The 21088-nt window shown below is 41.8% G+C and overlaps 1 protein-coding gene across 1 annotated transcript in view; it reads right to left on the bottom strand.

The window, feature by feature from the left end:
• Positions 1–307: 307 nt before the first annotated feature.
• LOC143974180 (PALM2-AKAP2 fusion protein-like) overlaps positions 308–21088 on the bottom strand; it is a 75788-nt gene continuing 55007 nt past the window's right edge. Inside the window, 4 exon segments of the mRNA XM_077475313.1 lie at positions 308–6498; positions 11682–11720; positions 20518–20592; positions 20594–20697. Coding sequence (XP_077331439.1) covers positions 6406–6498; positions 11682–11720; positions 20518–20592; positions 20594–20697 — 311 coding nt within the window. The 3' untranslated portion in view covers positions 308–6405.

Here is a 21088-nt window from a genome sequence, read left to right as displayed (position 1 = left end):
AAGCTGGCCATACACCATACAATTTTCTTATTCAATTCCCTTTAGATTTACCTTCAACTGTGTAGTACAAGGGCCCGCCTGATTGCACACAAACTGAAAGTGTTTAGATTTGACCTCATATTATATGGTTTTGGTAAATCTAAAGGAAATCTATAGAAGAAAAAAATTGTATAATGTATGGCCAGCCTAACTGGCATTTTTAAAAGAAGAGGTCAGCAATGGCAGCTTCCATATTTTTCTCAGCTCCTTTTAGATGTGTCAAAGGGCTGGCGAAGAAATGAAAACATGGAATTAAAAACACCACAACTCCAGTTTGTGTTTTAATGAGAAAATAATTATATACTTGCATTGTATGCTTCACAATCACTATAAAACAAAAAGCTGAATAACATGTAAGTGGTTAACATATATATTTATATATAAAGCCAAGTACAATATGATTGTTTTGTCTGCCATTAAAACACAGCCATCATTTCATTGAGCTATTAAAAAAACCCTTTCCTCGCAAAGTATTTTGGTATCACATAAAAGCCTGCCTTTCAGCAAAGAAATATAACACAGCCAGAAAGCAATTATCCTGAAGATGTGATTCATATTCTTTTTTAAAATACACATTTAGCTTTTCTATACATATGATATAAAAACCAATTTTCCTGTTCTTATAATATTTATGCACCCCATTTTGAAATCAACTGAAGCTTTCCAAACGTTTAAGTTCTAAGGAAAAATCAGCAGTAAAATAAATTGCATTACCAGAATCCATCTATGGAAAAACAATATTTTGAAAGCTGCTGATAACTATATGTACTATGCGTAAGAGACTTAAAATTTTGATTTTGCAGTAGTTAAATGGCATAAGGGCCGTTATTGGTTATGCATTTCTGTAGTGTGCATCAAATATGTGATGTATTCCTTTCTACGTAACACTAAGCTGCACCTTTGATGAGGTTGTCTTTTAATCCCCCCTTCCTCCTAAATGCAGCTAGTCCAACAATGTACTTACCTTGGCCTTGATCAAATAATATTTTTTGTGTGGCTGTTGATTGGATACATTGACAGCAGTGCAGCCATTGGCTCCCGCTGCTGTCAATCAAATCCAATGACGCGGCCACCAGTCCTGCAATCTATAGACGCCGAATGCTGGACTCGGGAGAGCGCCCGCAAGGTAACACCCAGGGAGAGGGCTTCTCCCAGGGGGTTATCTGATGCGGGGTGGAGCCAAGAGAGACGCAGAGGGACCCCAGAAGATGAGGATCAGGGCCACTCTGTGCAAAACAAGCTGCACAGTGAAACTATATGTTTGTGATAAATAAAAAAAATAAAAAAAAGCCATTAGTGTCACTTTAATTGAACAAGGTGAAGTTAGAAGCCGATTGGCTACCATGCACAGCTGCACCAAAATTTTGTACTCTCCAGTTAGGGCACTTTCACACTGCCAGCGCCCAGGTGTCTGTGGTAAAGCGCCACCATTTTTAGCGGCACTTTACCGCTGTTTTAGTGGCGCTTTTCAGCCGATAGCGGGGCTGTTTTAACCCCCGCTAGCAGCCGGAAAAGGGTTAAAACTGCCCGCAAAACGCTGCTGCCCTTGTGTGGTCCTACCCAGGGCAGCATAACCTTCAAAGACCAGCTCTTCTTCACACTGAATAGGCAAACCCAGGCCCCACTCATTCCTATGAGAGAGCTGCATTCTGCAGGACTGCAGAAGACGTCATGAGTCTGGTGTAAATGCAATGTGAAGAAGAGCCAGACAGAGCTTTTCCTTTTGAAGGATGCATGGCACCAGGAAGGCTCACATAGCAAATATCAAAGGGAATCAGGGCAAAAAGTAGATACACTACTAGGTAGGTTGCACTCAGGTAGGTAAGGGGGATAATTAAAAAGGACAAGTTAACCAAGGACAAATAAGAAGACTGCATATCTACAAATTGGAAGGAGGCAGGGCAAAGAATGTGCAGCCAATGATTATACAAAGAAAAGCAGCCTCTTTTTCTATCATACCTATAGGCAAACCGTGCTCAATGGGAAATGCAGCCCTGATTAGGGGACAGTAATGTAAAATGTGTACAAGTGCAAATCCGCAGCAACTCCATAACAACCAGTCAAATGTAATTGCTGACCGGTTGCAATAAACCTTAAAAGATATGCATAAGAAATATGAAAGTAGAGAACCTAAAGCCAAACTACATTTTATATTATAAGATGGTGCTGCAACACAGCCAACTTGGCTAAAACAAAATGAGAAAATCATCCACAGACATCAATGAACTTTGCAAACAGCATACTTTTTTTCAGTTGAGGAAAAAGCGTAGCCTTGTTTTGTTCAGCAGTCAGAATACTCCAACATAAGTTTTTTTTTTTTTTTTTTTTGAGAATACACTAACTGTTACATTGTGGCCACTTTTATTTTACATAAAATAAATATAGGCAATACATTCTTGTTCCATAAAAATAGTTTTTAGTCCAGAAATTTCTTTGAAAAGTTCCTATTGTTATAAGTGATATGCAAAAAACAAAACAACTGCTTATACTTAGGTGATTATAAAAACACACAAATAAATATGATTGTTTTCTAAAAATTGTCTATCTTTGCATCTGTGGCTCGTGCAAATACCATTGTCTAGAAATACTGATTTACATGAGTGCATTAAAAGTGAGTACACGGCTTACACACAGAATAGCCAGGCTTTGTGTTCATACAGGCCACGACAAAATAAATCAGAGGCCCGCTAGTGGCAAGGTTTAGGAAATACTGGATATGCCTCAAAGTATTATTATAAGCTTCAACTCAAATTAGATACATTTTTGTAATTTTTTTTTTTTTAGTAATCGTCTTTTCTCACAAACATTTTTTAATATGCTTAAATGTCACATGCATTAATCATTCTCACAAGTGTCACCTGCTTTTCCTCACCCATTTTCTACCCATAGCAATACAATACAGTAATCCTAGAGCTATAGTTATGTGATCACTATCACACCACCCAGACACACCCCACTAAAATCCCACAGCAAGAATATAAACACTCAATACACGCTTGGTTGCTAACCCTGTCAAATCATCTACTTATGAGAAGATAACCTTGGACGTTGTGGTAAACAGTCATATTCGATAAAGGAATGCATAGCACAATGACAATATACAAGTGCAGTAAATAAAAAATAAAAAAAAGGAAGGATCTCAAGTCAACACAACCAGATCAGTAAGAATAAATAATTCTGACAGATTGAAGTATGTTACTGCGCTGCTTACATCCTCATTATCCTTTGTGCCGCTTTATTGAACTCTGACAATACAGGTTGCAAGCTGCTCCATATATAGTTAAATAAAATTATTGGTTCTAAGTATTTGCAATGCAAAGGTTCAGACTGTCAGGCAATCAAACAGATTTGGCCACAAAGATATATATAATACATTGGAGTTGATTTACTAAAGGCAAATAGACTGTGCACTTTCAAAGTGCAGTTGCACTCACCAAGTGCATTTACTCAAGAGCTTAGCAATTGAGGTAAAGCTTCAACGAATACCCAATGACATGCAAGGAAAAGAAATAAAAAATGCACTTTTGCTTACACATGATTGGATGATGGAAATCCACAGAGCTTTACCATATTTTACTAAGCTCTGGAGCAACTGCACTTGCAACATGCCCAGTCTATCTGCCCTCAGTGAAATAAACCTCATCTTGTTGCTAAAGGGTGGATCCCATGGCTATCTTTGGGAGGGAATGCATCACCTCAGAAAAGCACAAAAAGGACTTTTTCAGCGGTGGAGTTATGGGATGTGTAAAAAAAAGTTATTTTAAGCTTTGAAATTAAAGTATGGGAATGTTTTTTGTTTTCCAGAATCGTACTTGGGTGGATGCAGCATCTGTACAATGCTGCATCTGTCTTCCGGTGCCTCTAAAACTGAGAACCAAGCGATCAAACCTCTCCAATCGCTCAGTTCTCAGAGCTCCATGAGCAGAGAGCTGGTGACTGTCAGTCACAGGCTCTCTGTTCTGCACCCCCCTGCACTCACTGGTGCACTGGGCATTGGAGAGCTGAGAGGCTGAGCCAGCTGCAGGTCCAGGCATGTGGGCACATCCCAACCATATGGTCATGATCTTTCCTGAGCCTGGACCATCTGATATCAGTGGGCTTCAGTCCACTGTCTGCTGAAAACAGGTAACAGGAGTGCAGAACGATCTGCACTCTTATGATCCATAGGAGAAATACAGCCAAATCTTTAAGTTATGGCAGCCTGACACAAATAAGCAGTGTTAATTTCAAAAAGCTGAAAGTTCACAAACCATGTAACTTGTATCATTCAGGTCATCAAGACAAAGGATGGGTAGGATGCTTATGCTTTAACTGGATATCATATGCACAATGGAAAACTGCTTTCCAACCTAATGGCACTTCTGTTTAGAATTTAGAGGATTTTATGACTAAACTGAAATTTTATAGCCAATTTTGACCAGCACTTTTACAACTGTCCTTATACTAAAACAGTACAGTCTGCTATACAATTAAGACACTTTTCAAAATAAAAATGACTGACAACAGTGCATTATCTCACCAGGGCATGTACTGTATTAGGAAACCTTACTCTTACAATTGTCTATATAATGGTAAGAATTTCAAATTTGTATTGCTTTGTCAAACGTCAATGTTATTTACTATTAATATTTTAGTAATACTTTCATACGTCCACTAGACTCGCAATGCTTCAAAAATGGCACATCATTTCAAAAATAAATTTTGGAAATTATCTCATTGGGATGATTACTTAAAGGAGTACATTTTTTAATTAAAGCTAAACTCCTGGCATTAACCCCTTCACACACCTTTTGCCTCCCTACCAATTGCAATGTTTAAAAAATCCTAAACCTAAAGTCCTCTTTTTTTACCCAAATCTGTGATTATGTGAGGCGCTGGGCCCAGAGTCTTCTGACGCCTTAAATGCAGAGAAAGCGGGTCCTGTGCATTGATGTGGACATGTTCTACTGGATGTTAAATGACAGGGTTTTTTTTTGGACTCTAGAAGACTACACAGTGTGGGGACCCCATGATGAGGTTGCCGATTGGTGCAGATAGAGACTGCAGCACTGGATTACTGGTCATCACTTACAGAAGCAATGCCATCAAGGGGCACAGAAGCCAGGTGTAGGCGAGTAAAATACAGCTCTCTTTTATAGCTGGTGAAAGAGTGGGAGTAATAATGGGGGGGGGGGGGGGGGGGGATTTAACCACATAAACCTGTACTCACTTTGAACAACTAGTCATATACAGGAAGAAATATATACTTGCAACTAGGCCACATTTAAGCCATGATTTCCATCTCATCAAATTCTGCCTGTATATTCTGCCTGTATTTAGTGATAACACATCCCATATGGGGAACCCTCAGCCCTATCAATGGTTCAGAATGTGCTACCTCTGAACAACGGTGATAACTGAGAGGCGTCATTGATTGCAACTAAATGTGCTTATCCAAGCTGAATAAAATGTAACCAGAAGAATGAGGAAAAATGGGTTACATTTGTTTGCACTTTTCTGTGCCATAATTATGGTTATATTAACAAAAAAAATAAAAAAACACAACAAAAAAAAAAGAAAAAAATCTGGTTAACCCTTTAGTCCCTGAGAGCCACAAAATGTGAACACGCATACAGTTCTTAATTATGGTGTTGTGCTTTAAATATGGAACCTTCAAAGTGGCCACTGTAGTATATATGTCTGCAATAGTGATGTAGGCCTCTGAAATAAATATAGGCATATCTGGCATAAAATACCACAGATGCAATTTATGTCAAACTATTTACAGACAAAAATCTAAGCAGTAAAGGGCCAAATGGTCTTTCAGAAAAATAGATGAACTGTTTTTTTCTAATTTCCTCAAACCTCCTTCAATAACCATGTATTGTTAAAAGCAACATGTCCAATACTGCATTGTTAAATATATTGTAAATTGTTTTTTTTTTTTAGCACCCTGCATGTAAATGAACCTGCAAATGCATGTAAAGGGCCAATCTTTTGTCAAACGGGTGCTGCTTCCAACATGCATGTAAATACAGCAGGGCAATACAAGGGTAAAGAATTTGAAAAGCGATCCAAAGCTGCATTTTCAAAAAAAAAAGAAAAAAAAGAAAAAAAAGAAATTGCACTGCATGTTTGGCTTTGTTCATTGTCCATGCCGAGTCCTATTTTTAGGATCAGCCTGTGTGAGTGATCCATCTCCATTTCCTGAGAGTCCAAAGCTTAGCTGGGCCTGGCACTGCCTCCAGTGCCAATCACTTCAAGCATGTCTTCTTTCTTATAATGTTCTGAGTAATCTCTATATGGATTGCAGAGGCTGTTTATCGTTCAATAAATATGCAATGAATGGATTTTTTTTTGGTTTTCTATATCTTAAATGCAAAAAGGTTATTCGTCTTCTTCGCGGTTGGCGTATATCCCTGCTTCCCACCGCAATGCCTGGGCACTTTTTCTACGGCTCACTCTTACTGCCTCAAGAACCTGCAACAAAATAAAATAAGCCATCAATGTTCACCTGTGTAATATGTCAGTTCTGTAAAGACTGTACATGTGCACTAAACAGTCATACATGGCAAAATTACTTGACATAAATGTTTCACTTACTAGTTTTTATAGTAAGGTATATGAATAGCTGCAACAAAAATCCAGTTATCGTATAGACTTAGATTTAATGCTGTGTAAAAAAAGAAAAATCAATCCTATAATCAATCATTGATAGCTTTGCCCAATCAGATGGAATTAAGCCCAAGTAAATTGTATGTACTTGGATCGAATTTAGGAGACCGAACACCGTCTTATACTTTTGAAATACGGTCTTACAGGCCCATTGCTGGGGTAGGCACAGGTTCCTTTGACTGGTGCCAACTTAGAATAAGGCTATACGTCTCTGTGGTTTCAGGCCAATAGAGCTGGTTACAACTAAAACATTAAAACATCCAAAGTGTGTACTTTTAGGACTTAATGGCTGCATGCTAGTTCCAACTCAGTGACTGAGTAGATCGCAGAGCCTTTAAAATTTGTTAGAAATGGCAGCTTCTATATTTCTATAATCACAGGTTTACGTCAAATACACTACAGAAAGAAAGGGGGAGTCAGGCAATGATTGGCAGGATCAAGTAGAAGAGACTTTCTCCAAGGGAATGGAGAGTATTGTGTAACCAATACGACACACACACACACACACACACACACACACACAGTAACCAATAAAACTGATTATGCCAATGTAGTACTTAAAATTACTAATGTTTATGCAAGTCATAAAACGTGTTGCAACAGACTAGACTTTGCAGTTGAGTTAGACATAATATAAATACTAGTCTCTGTTACAGGGTCTACTTCCCAAAGACAGACAATGGAACACAAAAATCCCTACAAAAATTCCACACATTGAATGACATGCTACATAACATGTAACTGAAAATACAACTATCTTTATAAAAACACTAATACAAAGTAATGCATATTTACAATATAGAAAAATGTAATTCTGGCCACTCTTATTTGTAAGAAGGCTTTGCTGAGCCCGTGGAATATGGATTATACATCTACACGGATTCCAACCCAGTTCAATTTTGGATGCCATGAATATGTACTGGTCATTGAGGAAGGGGTGGAAGAGAGAAAAAGATCCCTGGTGCCACACATAAATGGAGTCCTATGGTGGTATGAGAAACAACCTCAGCCTGGGCTCCCACCAAGCCATACCGAAACGTCTTTTACTCTGCTCCTGGAGGTTAGTCATGCAGCACCAGGGATCTTTCCTCTCTTCCTTCCAGTGACTACAGGAGCTGTGACAAGCTCCATCCCTTGCTGGCACTCCTGCAGCGTCATCCACACTACGCCCTATAGTGATCGAGCCTGAGCGGCACACTAAACAAACCCTGGGTCACATTGTGGCAGGGGTGCCAGGCTAATATGCCCTGGTGCACCAACATCTTTTGGCAAATGCCAAAATTACAGTCAGTCTTATATAGAATGGGTTTGTTATGAAAAATGCATCACTTTGTATAACAGTGGACTGCTGGATAACTTTGCATGTCAAAATCTGACAGCAACTCTGTCTACTAACTACCTTAGAAGCCACTGTTCAGTTTATAGATGCACAGTGCATTATTAACAAATTATTCACTTCTTTTCAGCGCATAGTTTCCTAGAAAAACTAATTAGACATCCATGATAAAGTCCTCACACTCCCAGTAATTCTTTGAAAAACAACTTTGATATTTACCAGTACTTACATTAGTTTGAGTCTGATGCAATGATCTATATGCTTGAAAATCAATTTGGGTCACATTATGCTCTCACTTTATGTCCAACAGGCTTTCCCGCTTCATGACCAGCCTGGGTTTCATGTTTTGGGGATGTTAAAGTTTGTAGAAGGCCAAATGCGGCATTTATTACATAATAAATGCCGCAGCTAGCTTTTATTTCATAGTCCCAAATTAAGCATTAGAGAGAGTGGGGTTTTGTACAGAGACAAATCATTTACAAAAGAATGAATTCACAGTGTCGGAGCTTGTAAAACTGATTTCCAACTGACTGTCGCAGCTACGCTAACTGGCTAACCGGGTTGATGTCATGGCTATGCTGAATGTTGGTCACCAGGAGCTATAAGCTTTTCTTTGATATTACCATATTGCTTACAGCTGAGTCCTTCTCCCCTTGAACCCTTGTAAATATTTACCCCCCGTGACCACTGCATGGGTATTATGAGGTCTCCTTAGAACCTGTTTGATGGGATCCTTCATGGATCTACAGTGCCACCTTACATTGAGACAGGCCCCTAGACCCATTGCCTGATCAGTTTACAACTGTGTCCATTCTGTATATACACACACAAACTCACACAGCAATGCATGCACAAAAATTAAGATAGCAGTCAGATTACAGCTAGCAATTTTCCAGCCAGTTCCCGAAAAATACCTAAATAAGTCATAAAAGGGATTTGGTCTATGAAATAATATTTTTCTGAAGATTCTCCTTGAGGATGTAACGCTTGGAGAAAGTTATGACTCACCTCCCACTGCAAAGGTAAGCATTTCCTTTTGCAAAATTATATTATATTAATAAATATATATATATATATTATATATATACACACATATATACATACACACACACACACATATACACACACATAATGTAAATTTGCTGTCCCCTCAAATTAACTCACATAGCCATTAATGTCTAAACCTCTGGCAACAAAAGTGAGTACACCCCTAAAGTGAAAGTGTGCAAATTGGGCCCAATTAGCCATTTTCCCTCCTCGGTGTCATGGGACTCGTTAGTGTTACAAGATCTCTGGTGTGAATGGGGAGCAGGTGTGTTAAATTTGGTCACCGGAAGTTAGACATGGCACCTCATGGCAAAGAACTCAGAGGATCTGAAAAAAGAATTGTTGCTCTACATAAAGATGGTCTAGGTCAGTGATGGTGAACCTTGGCACCCCAGATGTTTTGGAACTGCATTTCCCATGATGCTCCACTACACTGCAGAGTGCATGAGCATCATGGGAAATGTAGTTCCAAAACATCTGGGACGCCAAGGTTTGCCATCACTGGTCTAGGTTATAAGATGATTGCCAAGACCCTGAAACTGAGCTGCAGCACGATGGCCAAGACCATACAGCGTTTTAACAGCACAGGATTCACTCAGAACTGGCCTCGCCATGGTTGACCAAAGAAGTTAAGTGCACATGCTCAGCATCATATCCAGGAGGTTGTCTTTGGGAAATAGATGTACGAGTGCTGCCAGCATTGCTGCAAACGTTGAAGGGTTGGGGCCCCCGGGCAGCCTGTCGGTGCTCAGACCATACGCCACACACTGCATCAAATTGGTCTGCATGGCTGTAGTACCAGAAGGTGATGCACAAGAAAGGCGCAAACAGTTTGCTGAAGAGAAGCAGACTAAGGACATGGATTACTGGAAGTCCTCTGGCCTGATCATAAACTTAATTTGGTTCAAATGGCATCAAGCGCGTGTGTGGCGGCAACCAGGTGAGGAGTACAAAGACAAGTGTGTCTTGCCTATAGTCAAGCATGGTGGTGGGAGTGTCATGGTCTGGGGCTGCATGAGTGCTGCCGGCACTGGGGAGCTACAGTTCATTGAGGGAACCATGAATGCCAACATGTACTGTGACATATTGAAGCTGAGCACGATTCCCTTCCTTCTGAGACTGGGCGCAGGGCAGTATTCTAACATGATAAATGCCCAAACACATCCATGACCACCACTGCCTTGCTAAAGGTGATGGACTGACCAAGCAAGTCTCCACGCCTAAACTCTATTGAGCATCTGTGGGGCATCCTCAAATGGAAGGTAGATGAGTGCAAAGTCTCAAACATCCAACAGCTCTGTGATATCGTCATGGAGGAGTGGAAGGGGACTCCAGTGGCAACCTGTGAAGCTCTGGTGAACTCCATGCCCAAGAGGGTTAAGACAGTGCTGGAAAATAATGGTGGCCACACAAAATAGACACTTTGGGCCCAATTGGATATTTTCACTTAGGGGTGTACTCACTTTAGTTTGCCAGAGGTTTGGACATTAATGGCCATGTGTTGAGTTATTTTGAGGGGAACGCAAATTTACATGGTTATACAAGCTGTACACTCACTACTTTACATTGTAGCAAAGTGTCATTTCTTCAGTGTTGTCACATGAAAAGATAATAAAATATTTACAAAAACATGAGGGGTGTACTCACTTTTGTGAGATACATACATATATATATATATATATTATATATTTATATATTAATTACACATACATACATATACACACACACACTCATGAGGTTTGTTGTTATCTGTTCACACCAAAGTTTATATCATTTCATACTAAAAATACGGATAAAGAACAAATATGTTATAAATGCCTACATGTACAATACCTACATATACAAGACCAGTTCCACAAAATGTGAGGTGTAAGCCTAAAAGCCTTCAAACCTGTCCAGAGAGTGGGTAAGGCTCTCAGAAGAGGACTTTGTCAGTTTTTGGTCTAAGGCCGCGTACACACGGGCGGACTGTTCGCCCAACTTTGTACGTCCAACAGTTTCGGCAAACAGTCCGCTCAAACTTAGCATGGACGGACATGGCCACACACGACGGACGAACAGTTTGCTGAAACCGTGCGCGATGACGTGAACGGCACGTACGACGGGACGAAAAATACGACGTCCTATACACTGCATTATAGCTTTCGGCGTGAAAATCCTTTCTGAGCATGCGCGCAACTTTGTTTGACGAACAAGCCTATACACGAGCGGGCTGTTCGCTGAAACAAGGTTTCAGCGGACAGTTTTTCGGAAATTCCGAAAAACCTTGTCCGTCCAACTGTCCGCTGAAACTGTCCGCTGAAAGCCCACACACGAGCGGACTGTCCGCCCAAACACTGTTCAGCGGACAAAGTTGGGCGAACAGTCCGCCCGTGTGTACGCGGCCTAAGGCAACTCACATGGCTTCGCCTCGAAACTGGTCCTGAATACGTATACAATCTTGGGAGGAAGGGAAGATTATAGGGAAGATTATAATGGGATCCCCAAATATCTATATGACTTAACAAAAGTAATGACACAAAGATGGAACAAGAAATGAGGGGTGGAGGAAACCATGCATTAGAGTATATGCATGCTGGAGTGGAGATAGGCAATTCACAGGTACCTCAGTAGTAACTCTGTAAGACAGTAATTTACTGGTGTACTGGTGAGAGAGGAAAAGAAGAAAGTTAGTACACTAAACAGATACTGACAGATGACAGATAACAGTAAACCTAGCACATCAGCTGTAAGACAATCTTTTAGCAGGGAGGCCAAGCCCTTTCATCCTATTCAAGGAGTTTGGTAATAACATGCTTTCGTAAATTCTTCAAGATAATTTCTAAAAAATTAGAAAGAGGGACATGTTGATTGTTAATTTTTCCACAACACAGAATTACACTGCATTAGACATTATTGAAATATTTTAACCTGATTAAAATGTTAATGTACTATTGAAGTGTTAAAGATACTGTACAAGAAACACTCATTTATTTCAAAATGCAAGGAAAATGCACATCTGAATTTTGTATTGTAATACATCTGATCAAAATTTACAAAACAAGTTGCAATTTGTGAACTAATGGACTATCTGTTCTGATTAATTCTTTTTCTGCACTTTTCTCCTTGACATGCTTGATAAACTAGCTCCTCCCTCATATTAAGTGGAGTTGTTTTTTTTTGTAAAAAAGTATATCAAAATTTATTAAACAGCGGACAAACGTTTTAAAACCAACAGTGTTGGCTATACAAACATTGCGCAGACATAAGTACGCATCTAGGGGATGGATAGACAAAGGTCTTTCAGCAATTGTGTCCCGACATGTTTCGCCCGCTGGGGCTTCCTCAGGGGAGATTTGTTCAAAGACAGAAGTGGATGTGTCGCTGCACACTGATGTTGAGCCAAAAAGAGACGGGCACTGAGCTGCATACAAAGATCTGGCCAGGAGGGGCCCAGGACCAAAATTTTGGCTGGGGCCAAAATGGACCACAGAACTGGGTCTTAAAAAGGAGCCAGGGGTGCCAATTTAAAACGCGGTTTTATCTTATATTAGAAGATGTTGCAAGCATGGCGACCCCATCCAGTGCCTCGTTTTGTGGAGTTTTTAAAAACGCAAAGAAAAAATGTTAGAGGTGTTAAAAAAAATCATGAACTCAAAAAATTCTTAATAATGGAAACTCAAGTAGATTAGACTGTTCAAATGTTTTAGGGCAGGTGTGAAGAAATGCTGTAAAGTAAAAATGATTTCAAAATATATAATTTTAATGGTTTATTTTTATCAATTTACAAAATGCAAAGTGAGTGTACAGAAGGCAGAAGAAAAAACTAAATGGCATCAATATTTTGTGCGACTACCCTTTGGCTTCAAAACAGCATCAAGTCTTTTAGGTACACTTGCACACAGCGCAGAACTAACCACAGATCTTCTGTGGATGTAGGCTGCCTCAAATCCTTCAGTCTCTTCATGTAATCCCAGACAGACTCCATGATGTGGAGATCAGGGCTCTGTGGGGGCCAAACCATCACTTCCAGAACTCCATGTTCTTATTTTCGTTGAAGATAGTTCTTAATGACTTTTGTTGTAGGTTTGGTGTCTTTGTCCTGCTGCAAAATAAATTTGGGGCCAATCACACACTTCCGTGATGGTATGGCATGATGGATAAGCATCTGCCTGCATTTCTTAGGTTTGAGTAGATCATTAATCGAGCAACATTCAGGACCGTAGATGCAGTGGTCGGCCAAGGATCTTAATGCAGCAGGGGAAAGGCATTCCCCTTCAACACCGGAAGGTGTCCAGCAGTGCCATTAGCACAGAACTGGCAAAAACCAGTGGCATTCAGGTACACTCAAACGCTGTACAGGAAATTCTTGCCTGAAGTTGTCTTTGTGGAACAATTGCTGCCAATTCTTTGTGTAAACAAGGCTAAGCTACTCAACTATGTACAAAAACATAGAAACTGGGGTGCAGAAAAGTGTCAGCAGGTGCTAGACTAATTTGTGCTCTAGGCAAGACCAGCAACTTCCCCCCCCCCCCCCCCACAAAAAATAAAATAATTCACGATTTTAAAAACACAGGTTACTACAGTATGGGTGAGCAGGATCTTAAGTAGAAATGATTGTGTCACTCTAAAGAAAAATCTCCTTTCACTGTGTTGTAGATGTTGACACTGTATAGACATTTATATGGGTAGAGTGGGGAAGGCTCTTGCTATACCTGTACATCGTCACAGTCAGTGTTGGCACTATACTTGGCTGAGGGGCACAGTACAGGGGGCAGAGGGTCACCGTACAAGAGGGCAGAGTAGGGCAGAGTACAGGGGGAGAGGGGCACAATACAGGAGGGCAGATTACAGGGGGGGGGGAAGCACAGTACAGGAGGGCAGAGTACAGGAGGGCAGAGCACAGGAGGTGAGAGGGGCACAGTACAGGAGGGCAGAGTACGAGGGGGGGTGCGAAGGGGAACACAGTATGGGGGGGGGGGGGGGGTTACAGAGCTCTGTGACCTGGAAAGGTCATAGTATCCGGGAGTAAAGAGTCAGGCCTACAGTGACCATCTGAAGAGCAAAGCCATGCAGGACTCCAGGTGCTCTCATGCTTCTCAGTAGGGGGGGGGGGGAAGACAAACACACACTCTGCATATTCATATTCACCTTTTATCTGCCCAGTCTGGCCGGAATGTTCTTTGCATGCAGTGCGGGGCGTGGACCTTTCTCTGCATGCACTGCACTTTGAGCTGCATGTGGCAGTGAGAAAATGCCAGGCTTACGAGATTTTTACACACAGGGTCCGCTCCCGAGTGTCAGAGTTGCCGATTGCTGTTGCTGTTCAAATGTGCATATTTGCCGTCACCCGGCAGGGCTGTCATTATTACTGACAGTCAGCTCTCCCATTTTCACCATCAGCCAGAAAATCAGGGGCTCCCCATGCACCTCGGACCCCTGCCCGTGCATTAAGACAGCCTTGCCTCCTCAGTGTCTCTACCCCCTCCCATTCTCCGGGTGTCTGACACTCTTCAGTAACCGTCTGCTGCGGGTTCTGCTCACTGCTCACCCGGCTGCTCATGCTGTTCCCATCGGTGCTGTCCCCAGATCGGTTCTTGGGGTACAGCTGGCAAGTGCAGAGAGGAGGTGAAGCGTGCTCTTTCCCCGGACATCTACTGGACTCTGCACCCCCCCCCCCCAGATGGAGTGGGGGATCCCCCCAGAGGAAGATAGTGTATTAGACCTACCTGACCCTGCTGAAGAAGGAGCTGGTGGTGGGGGGAGAGCAGGCTGGAGCGATGTCCGGAAGAGGAGGAGAAAAAGGACAGCGGAGGAGGAGGACATGAGACTGACACCTACCTCCCGCTCCCCGGACTACGGAAAAGCTCATGGCACTGACAAGCTCCCGACGCCCCCTCCTCCTGGTGAAGAGTAGGGGAACCAGCGGTCGTGGCTACGCCTTAGGTGGCAGTGCCCCGTAGGTGGCTGCCTAGTGGTATCGCCAGCCCCGTCTGGACCGTTGAGTCGGAAATATTTGGCTATAGCAGGAGTCAGTTTGTTTGCCAAAGGGCTGGAGAGCAGTACAATAATGAGTGCCTGCAGGCAACAGTCAAGCATGGTGGAGGTTTCTTGCAAGTCTGGAGTTAGAGGAGATTAGGTCAGGAGCAATGGTGTCCTCAATGCAGAGCAATACATACAGGCAGATACTTATCTATTGTGCCTCACCATCCAGGAGACGTGTGATTGGCCCCACATTGATTCCACAACAGGACAATGACCCCAAACATACAGCCAATGTCATTAGGAACCATTTTTCAGTGTAAAGAAGAACACGGAGTCCTCAAAGTAATTGTTTGGCCTCCACAGAGCCCTGAACTCAACATCAAGTCTGTCTGGGATTACATATGGAGACAGAAGGATTTGAGGCAGCCTAAATTGACAGAAGATCTGTGGTTAGTTCTTCAAGACAAGAACTTACCTGTTGTTCCTTCAATAACTGTGTGCAAGTATACCTAGAAGAACTGATGTGGTTTTGAAGGCAAAGGGTGGTCACACCAAATGTTGATTTGATTTCTCTTCTGTTCATTTATGTTCCATTTTGAGAATTGGTAAAAAATAAACTATACACACTTTTTTGTCAAAGTATTCCTAATTGAAGGCATTTCACACCTGCCTATGAACATTTACACTGCTGTACATCAGCTAGAACTCAACGTCACCAGGGTTTCTGACTGCTGCCTGTGAAGCCTCTTTAACCTGGGCCTGTGTTTGTGTGGGACAGCATCTGCGCATTATCAGTGAAAGCAGCCAGCTCTGATGGCTGGCACAAGCAGAGACAATGTGCTGCTTCAGAACACCGGAGGGCTCACAGGCAACAGCCAGGCTTCCCGGTATCGCTAATGCTGGGAGGGAGGTAGCCTACACTGCTATCTGGTACAAAAACTCAACACTTCCGAAAATGTGACAACCTACAGAGCTGTTACAAAAAACGCATAAAAAAAATTACTTTTGCAAGGGGAGCATCAGTAAGCGCCAATTCTAAATATTTTATTTATTGGAGTAGCCTCAAGGTTTGGCAGTTAAGTTATACCCTTTACTGGCTTCTGTTAACCACTTCTGAACCCCTTCCTGACCAGGCCATTTTTTGCAATACAGCACTGCGTTATTTTAACCACTTTCAGACCGGACCAATTTGCTGGTCAAAGACCAGACCACTTTTTGCGATTCGGCACTGCGTCGCTTTAACTGACAATTGCGCGGTCGTGCGACGTGGCTCCCAAACAAAATTGACGTCCTTTTTTTCCCACAAATAGAGCTTTCTTTTGGTGGTATTTGATCACCCCTGCGGTTTTTATTTTTTGCGCTATAAACAAAAATAGAGCGACAATTTTGAAAAAAAACGCATTATTTTTTACTTTTTGTTATAATAAATATCCCCCAAAAATATATAAAAAAAACATTTTTTTCCCTCAATTTAGGCCGATACGTATTCTTCTACATATTTTTGGTAAAAAAAAAAATCGCAATAAGCGATTATTGATTGGTTTGCGCAAAAGTTATAGCGTTTACAAAATAGGGATAGTTTTATAGCATTTTTATTAATAATTTTTTATTATTTTTTTTTTTACTAGTAATGGCGGCAATCTGCGATTTTTATTGTGACTGTGACATTGTCGGGGACCCATCGGACATTTTTGACACATTTTTGGGACCATTGTCATTTATACAGTAATCACTGCTATATAAATGCAGTGATTCCTGTGTAAATGACACTGGCAGTGAAAGGGTTAACCTGTGGGTGGCAGTGTAGGGGTTAAGTGTTCCTAGGGGTGTGTTACTAACTGTGGGGGGGTTGGGCTTTCAATCACATGGAGCAGAGATCAGCGTCACTAGTTGCTAGGCAGAATGGGAAAATGTTGTTTATACAGCATTTCCTCCATTCGGCCGCTCCGTGAGACGATCGCGGGGATGCCCGCGGCGATCGAGTCCGCGGGTCCCGCGACCGGACTCACGGGGGTCCCGACCAGCGCGGGAGCGCGCCGCCGGCGGCGCGCTCCCGATGGCACGGCGGCAACGAATATTGGACGTACATGTACGCCAATATGCCTGCCCGTGCCATTCTGTCGACGTACATCGTCGTGCGCTGGTCGGGAAGTGGTTAACTGACAATTGCACGGTCTTGTGATGCTGTACCCAAATAAAATGTATGTCTTTTTCCCCACAAATAGAGCTTTCTTTTGGTGGTATTTGATCACCTCTGCGGTTTTAATTTTTTGCGCTATAAACAAAAAAAAAAAAAAAAAAAAAGCAACAATTTGGAAAAAAAATTTTATTTTTTACTTTCCGATATAAAACATAGCCAATAAAAAAAAAACAAATCAAATTTTTTCATCAATTTAGTCCAATATGTATTCAGCTACATATTTTTGGTAACAAAAAAAAAAAAAAATCCCAATTCGTGTATATTGATTGGTTTGCGCAAAAGTTGTAGCGTCTACAAATGATGCAATATTTTTATGGAATTTAAAAAATATATTTTTACTACCGTAGTAATGGCGGCGGTCAGCGATTTTCAGCGGGACTGTGGCATTGCGGCTGACCAACTAGATATTTAACATTTTTGAAACTTTTTGGGGACCAGTGACACCAATACAGTGATCAGTGCTAAAAAAAAAAACATTTGCTGTCACTGCACTAATTATTATTATTATTATTATTATTATTATTATTATTATTCAGGATTTATATAGCGCCAACAGTTTGTAATGACACTGGCAGGGAAGAGGTTAACATTAGGAGCGATCAAAGGGTTAAGTGGGTGCTTACTGACTGGGGGGGTTGCCCTGATTGGGGGGAGACAGAGATCCAGGCTTCTGCTTGTCAGGAACACAAGATCTCCATCTTGTCCCCTTGCAGAATGGCGATCTGCCTTGTTTACATAGGCAGATCGTCAGTCTGCCTCTCCCGGGAATGATTGTGGGTGGCTGGCGGACCAGTTGATTGACATCCCCTCTAGCCAATCACGGTGCGAGCGCGCACCCGGTGGCGCCATCCAGTGGCAATTGAACGAAACAACGTACTGGTACGTCATTACGCACAATAGCGTCACATTGCCGCAGTAAATACATGGAGGCTGGTCGGCAAGTAATTAAGGAGAACCGCTGTTTCTTCATTTATTCCTCTTAAGTTTTTCTATGCAATCACATGACTGCAAAGCTCCAGCTCAATACCCTTTCTTTGTGATTGTGGGCTTAAACTCTCTCCCAGCCAAAAACCCCTTAGAGCCATGGATGCCCGGGGGAGGGATGGATGCTGGTGGACCTCCACAGGACACACAAATTGCCTGAAGCTTTGCGGTCATGCATTAGAAACTTAAAAAAAAAAAAAAAAAAAAAAACACTATTTAGATGGGAATGTCTTAGAAAATGTATGCAGGAAGTTTGAGAGTAATGAGGAAGCAACATTTAACAGGTGGATATTATGTAGCCTCTTTCCGTGTACTGCAAGTTATTAAAGATGTAAGCTTTTGGGATCTCAGTTTCCATCCTCAGGCGTCATGCAATTCCTTTTTGAATTTGAATTGGAAGGAAACAGGAGACCTAAGGGGTTCTAAAAGCTTGGGTAAAGGGTATCACTAAAACTCAATTTATGCATTAATCAATGGCTAATGTGGTACAAGACACCACTGTGAGCAGCCCAAACATGGTTACTTGATGACAGGGTCTCATTAAAGTGGGGTGCCCCCTAAAAAAAATAATGTAAGTCAGCAGCTACAAATATTGCAGCTGCTAACTTAATAATTGGACACTTACCTGTCCCAGGGTCCAGCGATGCGGGGGAGCGAAGCCCCCCTCGTTCCCCGCTCTGCTTGTGGCGCCGGCATTCTTACTGTGGGCACCTGGCTGTGGCTTCACAGCTGGGCACCGACTGCGCATGCGCGAACGGCGTGCTGTGATACGCCGCAGTGATCTGGGACACGTGACAGGTTCCAGATGACTGTGCGGCACTGAGGGGAAGTGATGTCACCAGCCCGGGCACTGAAGGAGGCAGACTACAAGGGACCCCCTAGCAACAGGCATTTAGAGGTGAGTAAAACATTCCCCCCCCCCCCCCCCCCCCCCCAATTATTTTATTTTATTTTTTTATGAATTTGAAGCTATTTTTTTTTGGTGGCACCACCACTTTAAGGACAAATGTTTATGTGAAAAGCATAAAGAAGACATCTGGCCATCGGGACTAGCGGGAGTTTCCCGGAGGGACGATGGCTCAGTGGACTGGTTTGCTCTGTGTGTCTCTCCCTCTGCAGTCTGGTTCTCCTGTATGTCATAATGACAAACAGGCAGAGCCAGCTCGAGCAGCAGGGCTTCCACCTCTAAACCTGCCCCATGTGCAAAATACATCTCCAACCTGCAATGTGTGGAGGAGGGCACAATACACTTAGATGCAGGGCTGGATGATGACATTTCGGTGTCCCGTTCCCGACCATCAAAAGGAGGGGGGAGGGGATATATTTGCATCTCATCTTAGTGCTAGCCAATAATGCTTTGTCCATGCTGCAGCCCCTCCCTCACACCCCCCTCCCCACACATTTTGACTTCAGTGTTCCATGCTCACCCATGGAGGGGGAGAAGGAGGTTCTGTGGCATCAGGGACAGCCATGTGTTCATACTTTTAGAGCAGGTGATGGAGGAAGAGGGGAATAGGACCAGTATTCTCTTATCTATTCATATTTTCTTGTATTTACTCTGGCTCTGTATACTACCTAACCTGGCCAATGAGGCTGTAGAAATGTTCCTGCATGATGTTAGCCCTCCCACTTCACTTGTTTTTGCGCTTGTTTGCAAAATTAAAGTGGGCCAGTCTGGATAAAGTCCAGGGCCAAATTTTTGTCCCAGTCCACCCCTGGTCTTGGGGATCCTGTACACATAGCACTTGATCCTATTCAAATCTGTTCAGCAGTTTAAAATTAAAAAAAATTAAAAAATAAATAAAAAAAATATGGGCAGTCTGCGTTGCCTGCATTTATGAGGAGAGTACACATGTCAGCTTGTGTTGTTCTTGATGTTAACTTTTACACAGCAAATAATGTGTTTTCCACTGCCATAAAAAGTTTTCAGTGAATGCAGCAAAATGAAAAAAAAAAAAAAAAAAAATAATACTGAACTGAAATCATTTGCAAATGTTACTCAATAATGAAAACAAGATATTGCTGTAAATTTATATGAACATTTATATTAAAATTTATATTACACTTTGTGTAAAAAGTCAACTATCATATGATCAAGATTTTGATTTAAAACAATGTTCTCCAAACAAATGCCTTATGTCACGTTTACTGACATTATGCATTGGTTTATACATTATACTATTAGGCATTTTTTTGCCTACTTGGATTTATAGCCTTTCTTACTGTACATCCGTGTCTGTATGCTTGTTTCAGGTATTAATTGCTCCAAGATTGAAAATGTTGGTGAACTTACAGTAGAGTCATCCACTCGCTCACGCCTCTTGCTTTTATGTGTCTCAAAATCATCCATAAGCGTTTGCATGAGGTTTTCTTGGACGCTGGGAGGCAGTGGCATCCTCTAGTAGAACATCGGGTGGTGTGGGGGAACATTCTGCTTTTGATGTAGATGAAGTCCTTACTTTCTCGATTTTGCCTAAATAGATCAAAACATATTAGCAAACTGAAAAATTGGTCATATTTAGTATTATATATGTTCTCACACTCCCCATTCTGAGTTCCTAAATCACTGTACTGCCTCTAGAAACTAAAATTAGAATGGTCATTATGGGCCATACACTAACTAGTAGCATTTCATAAAAATTTAGGGATTAAAAAAAAAAAAAAGACAGTCAGTCAATTTTCTAATTGTTAGTGAGGTCAAATTGACGTTAACCGCAGGGGCAAGAAAATTCAAAGCAACAGAATGGAAAATATTTCCAAAACAATTGGATTTCTAAGGCCGCGTACACACGGGCGGACTGTTCGCCCCAACTTTGTCCGCTGAACAGTGTTTGGGCGGACAGTCCGCTCGTGTGTGGGCTTTC

This window comes from Lithobates pipiens, unplaced genomic scaffold (assembly GCF_037356315.1).
Source record: "Lithobates pipiens isolate NorthernLeopardFrog02 unplaced genomic scaffold, aLitPip1_a1.2 Scaffold_13, whole genome shotgun sequence".
In the NCBI taxonomy this organism is placed as follows: domain Eukaryota; kingdom Metazoa; phylum Chordata; class Amphibia; order Anura; family Ranidae; genus Lithobates; species Lithobates pipiens.
Note: the sequence above shows the minus strand (reverse complement) of the source record. Positions and strands in the feature narration are given on the sequence as shown.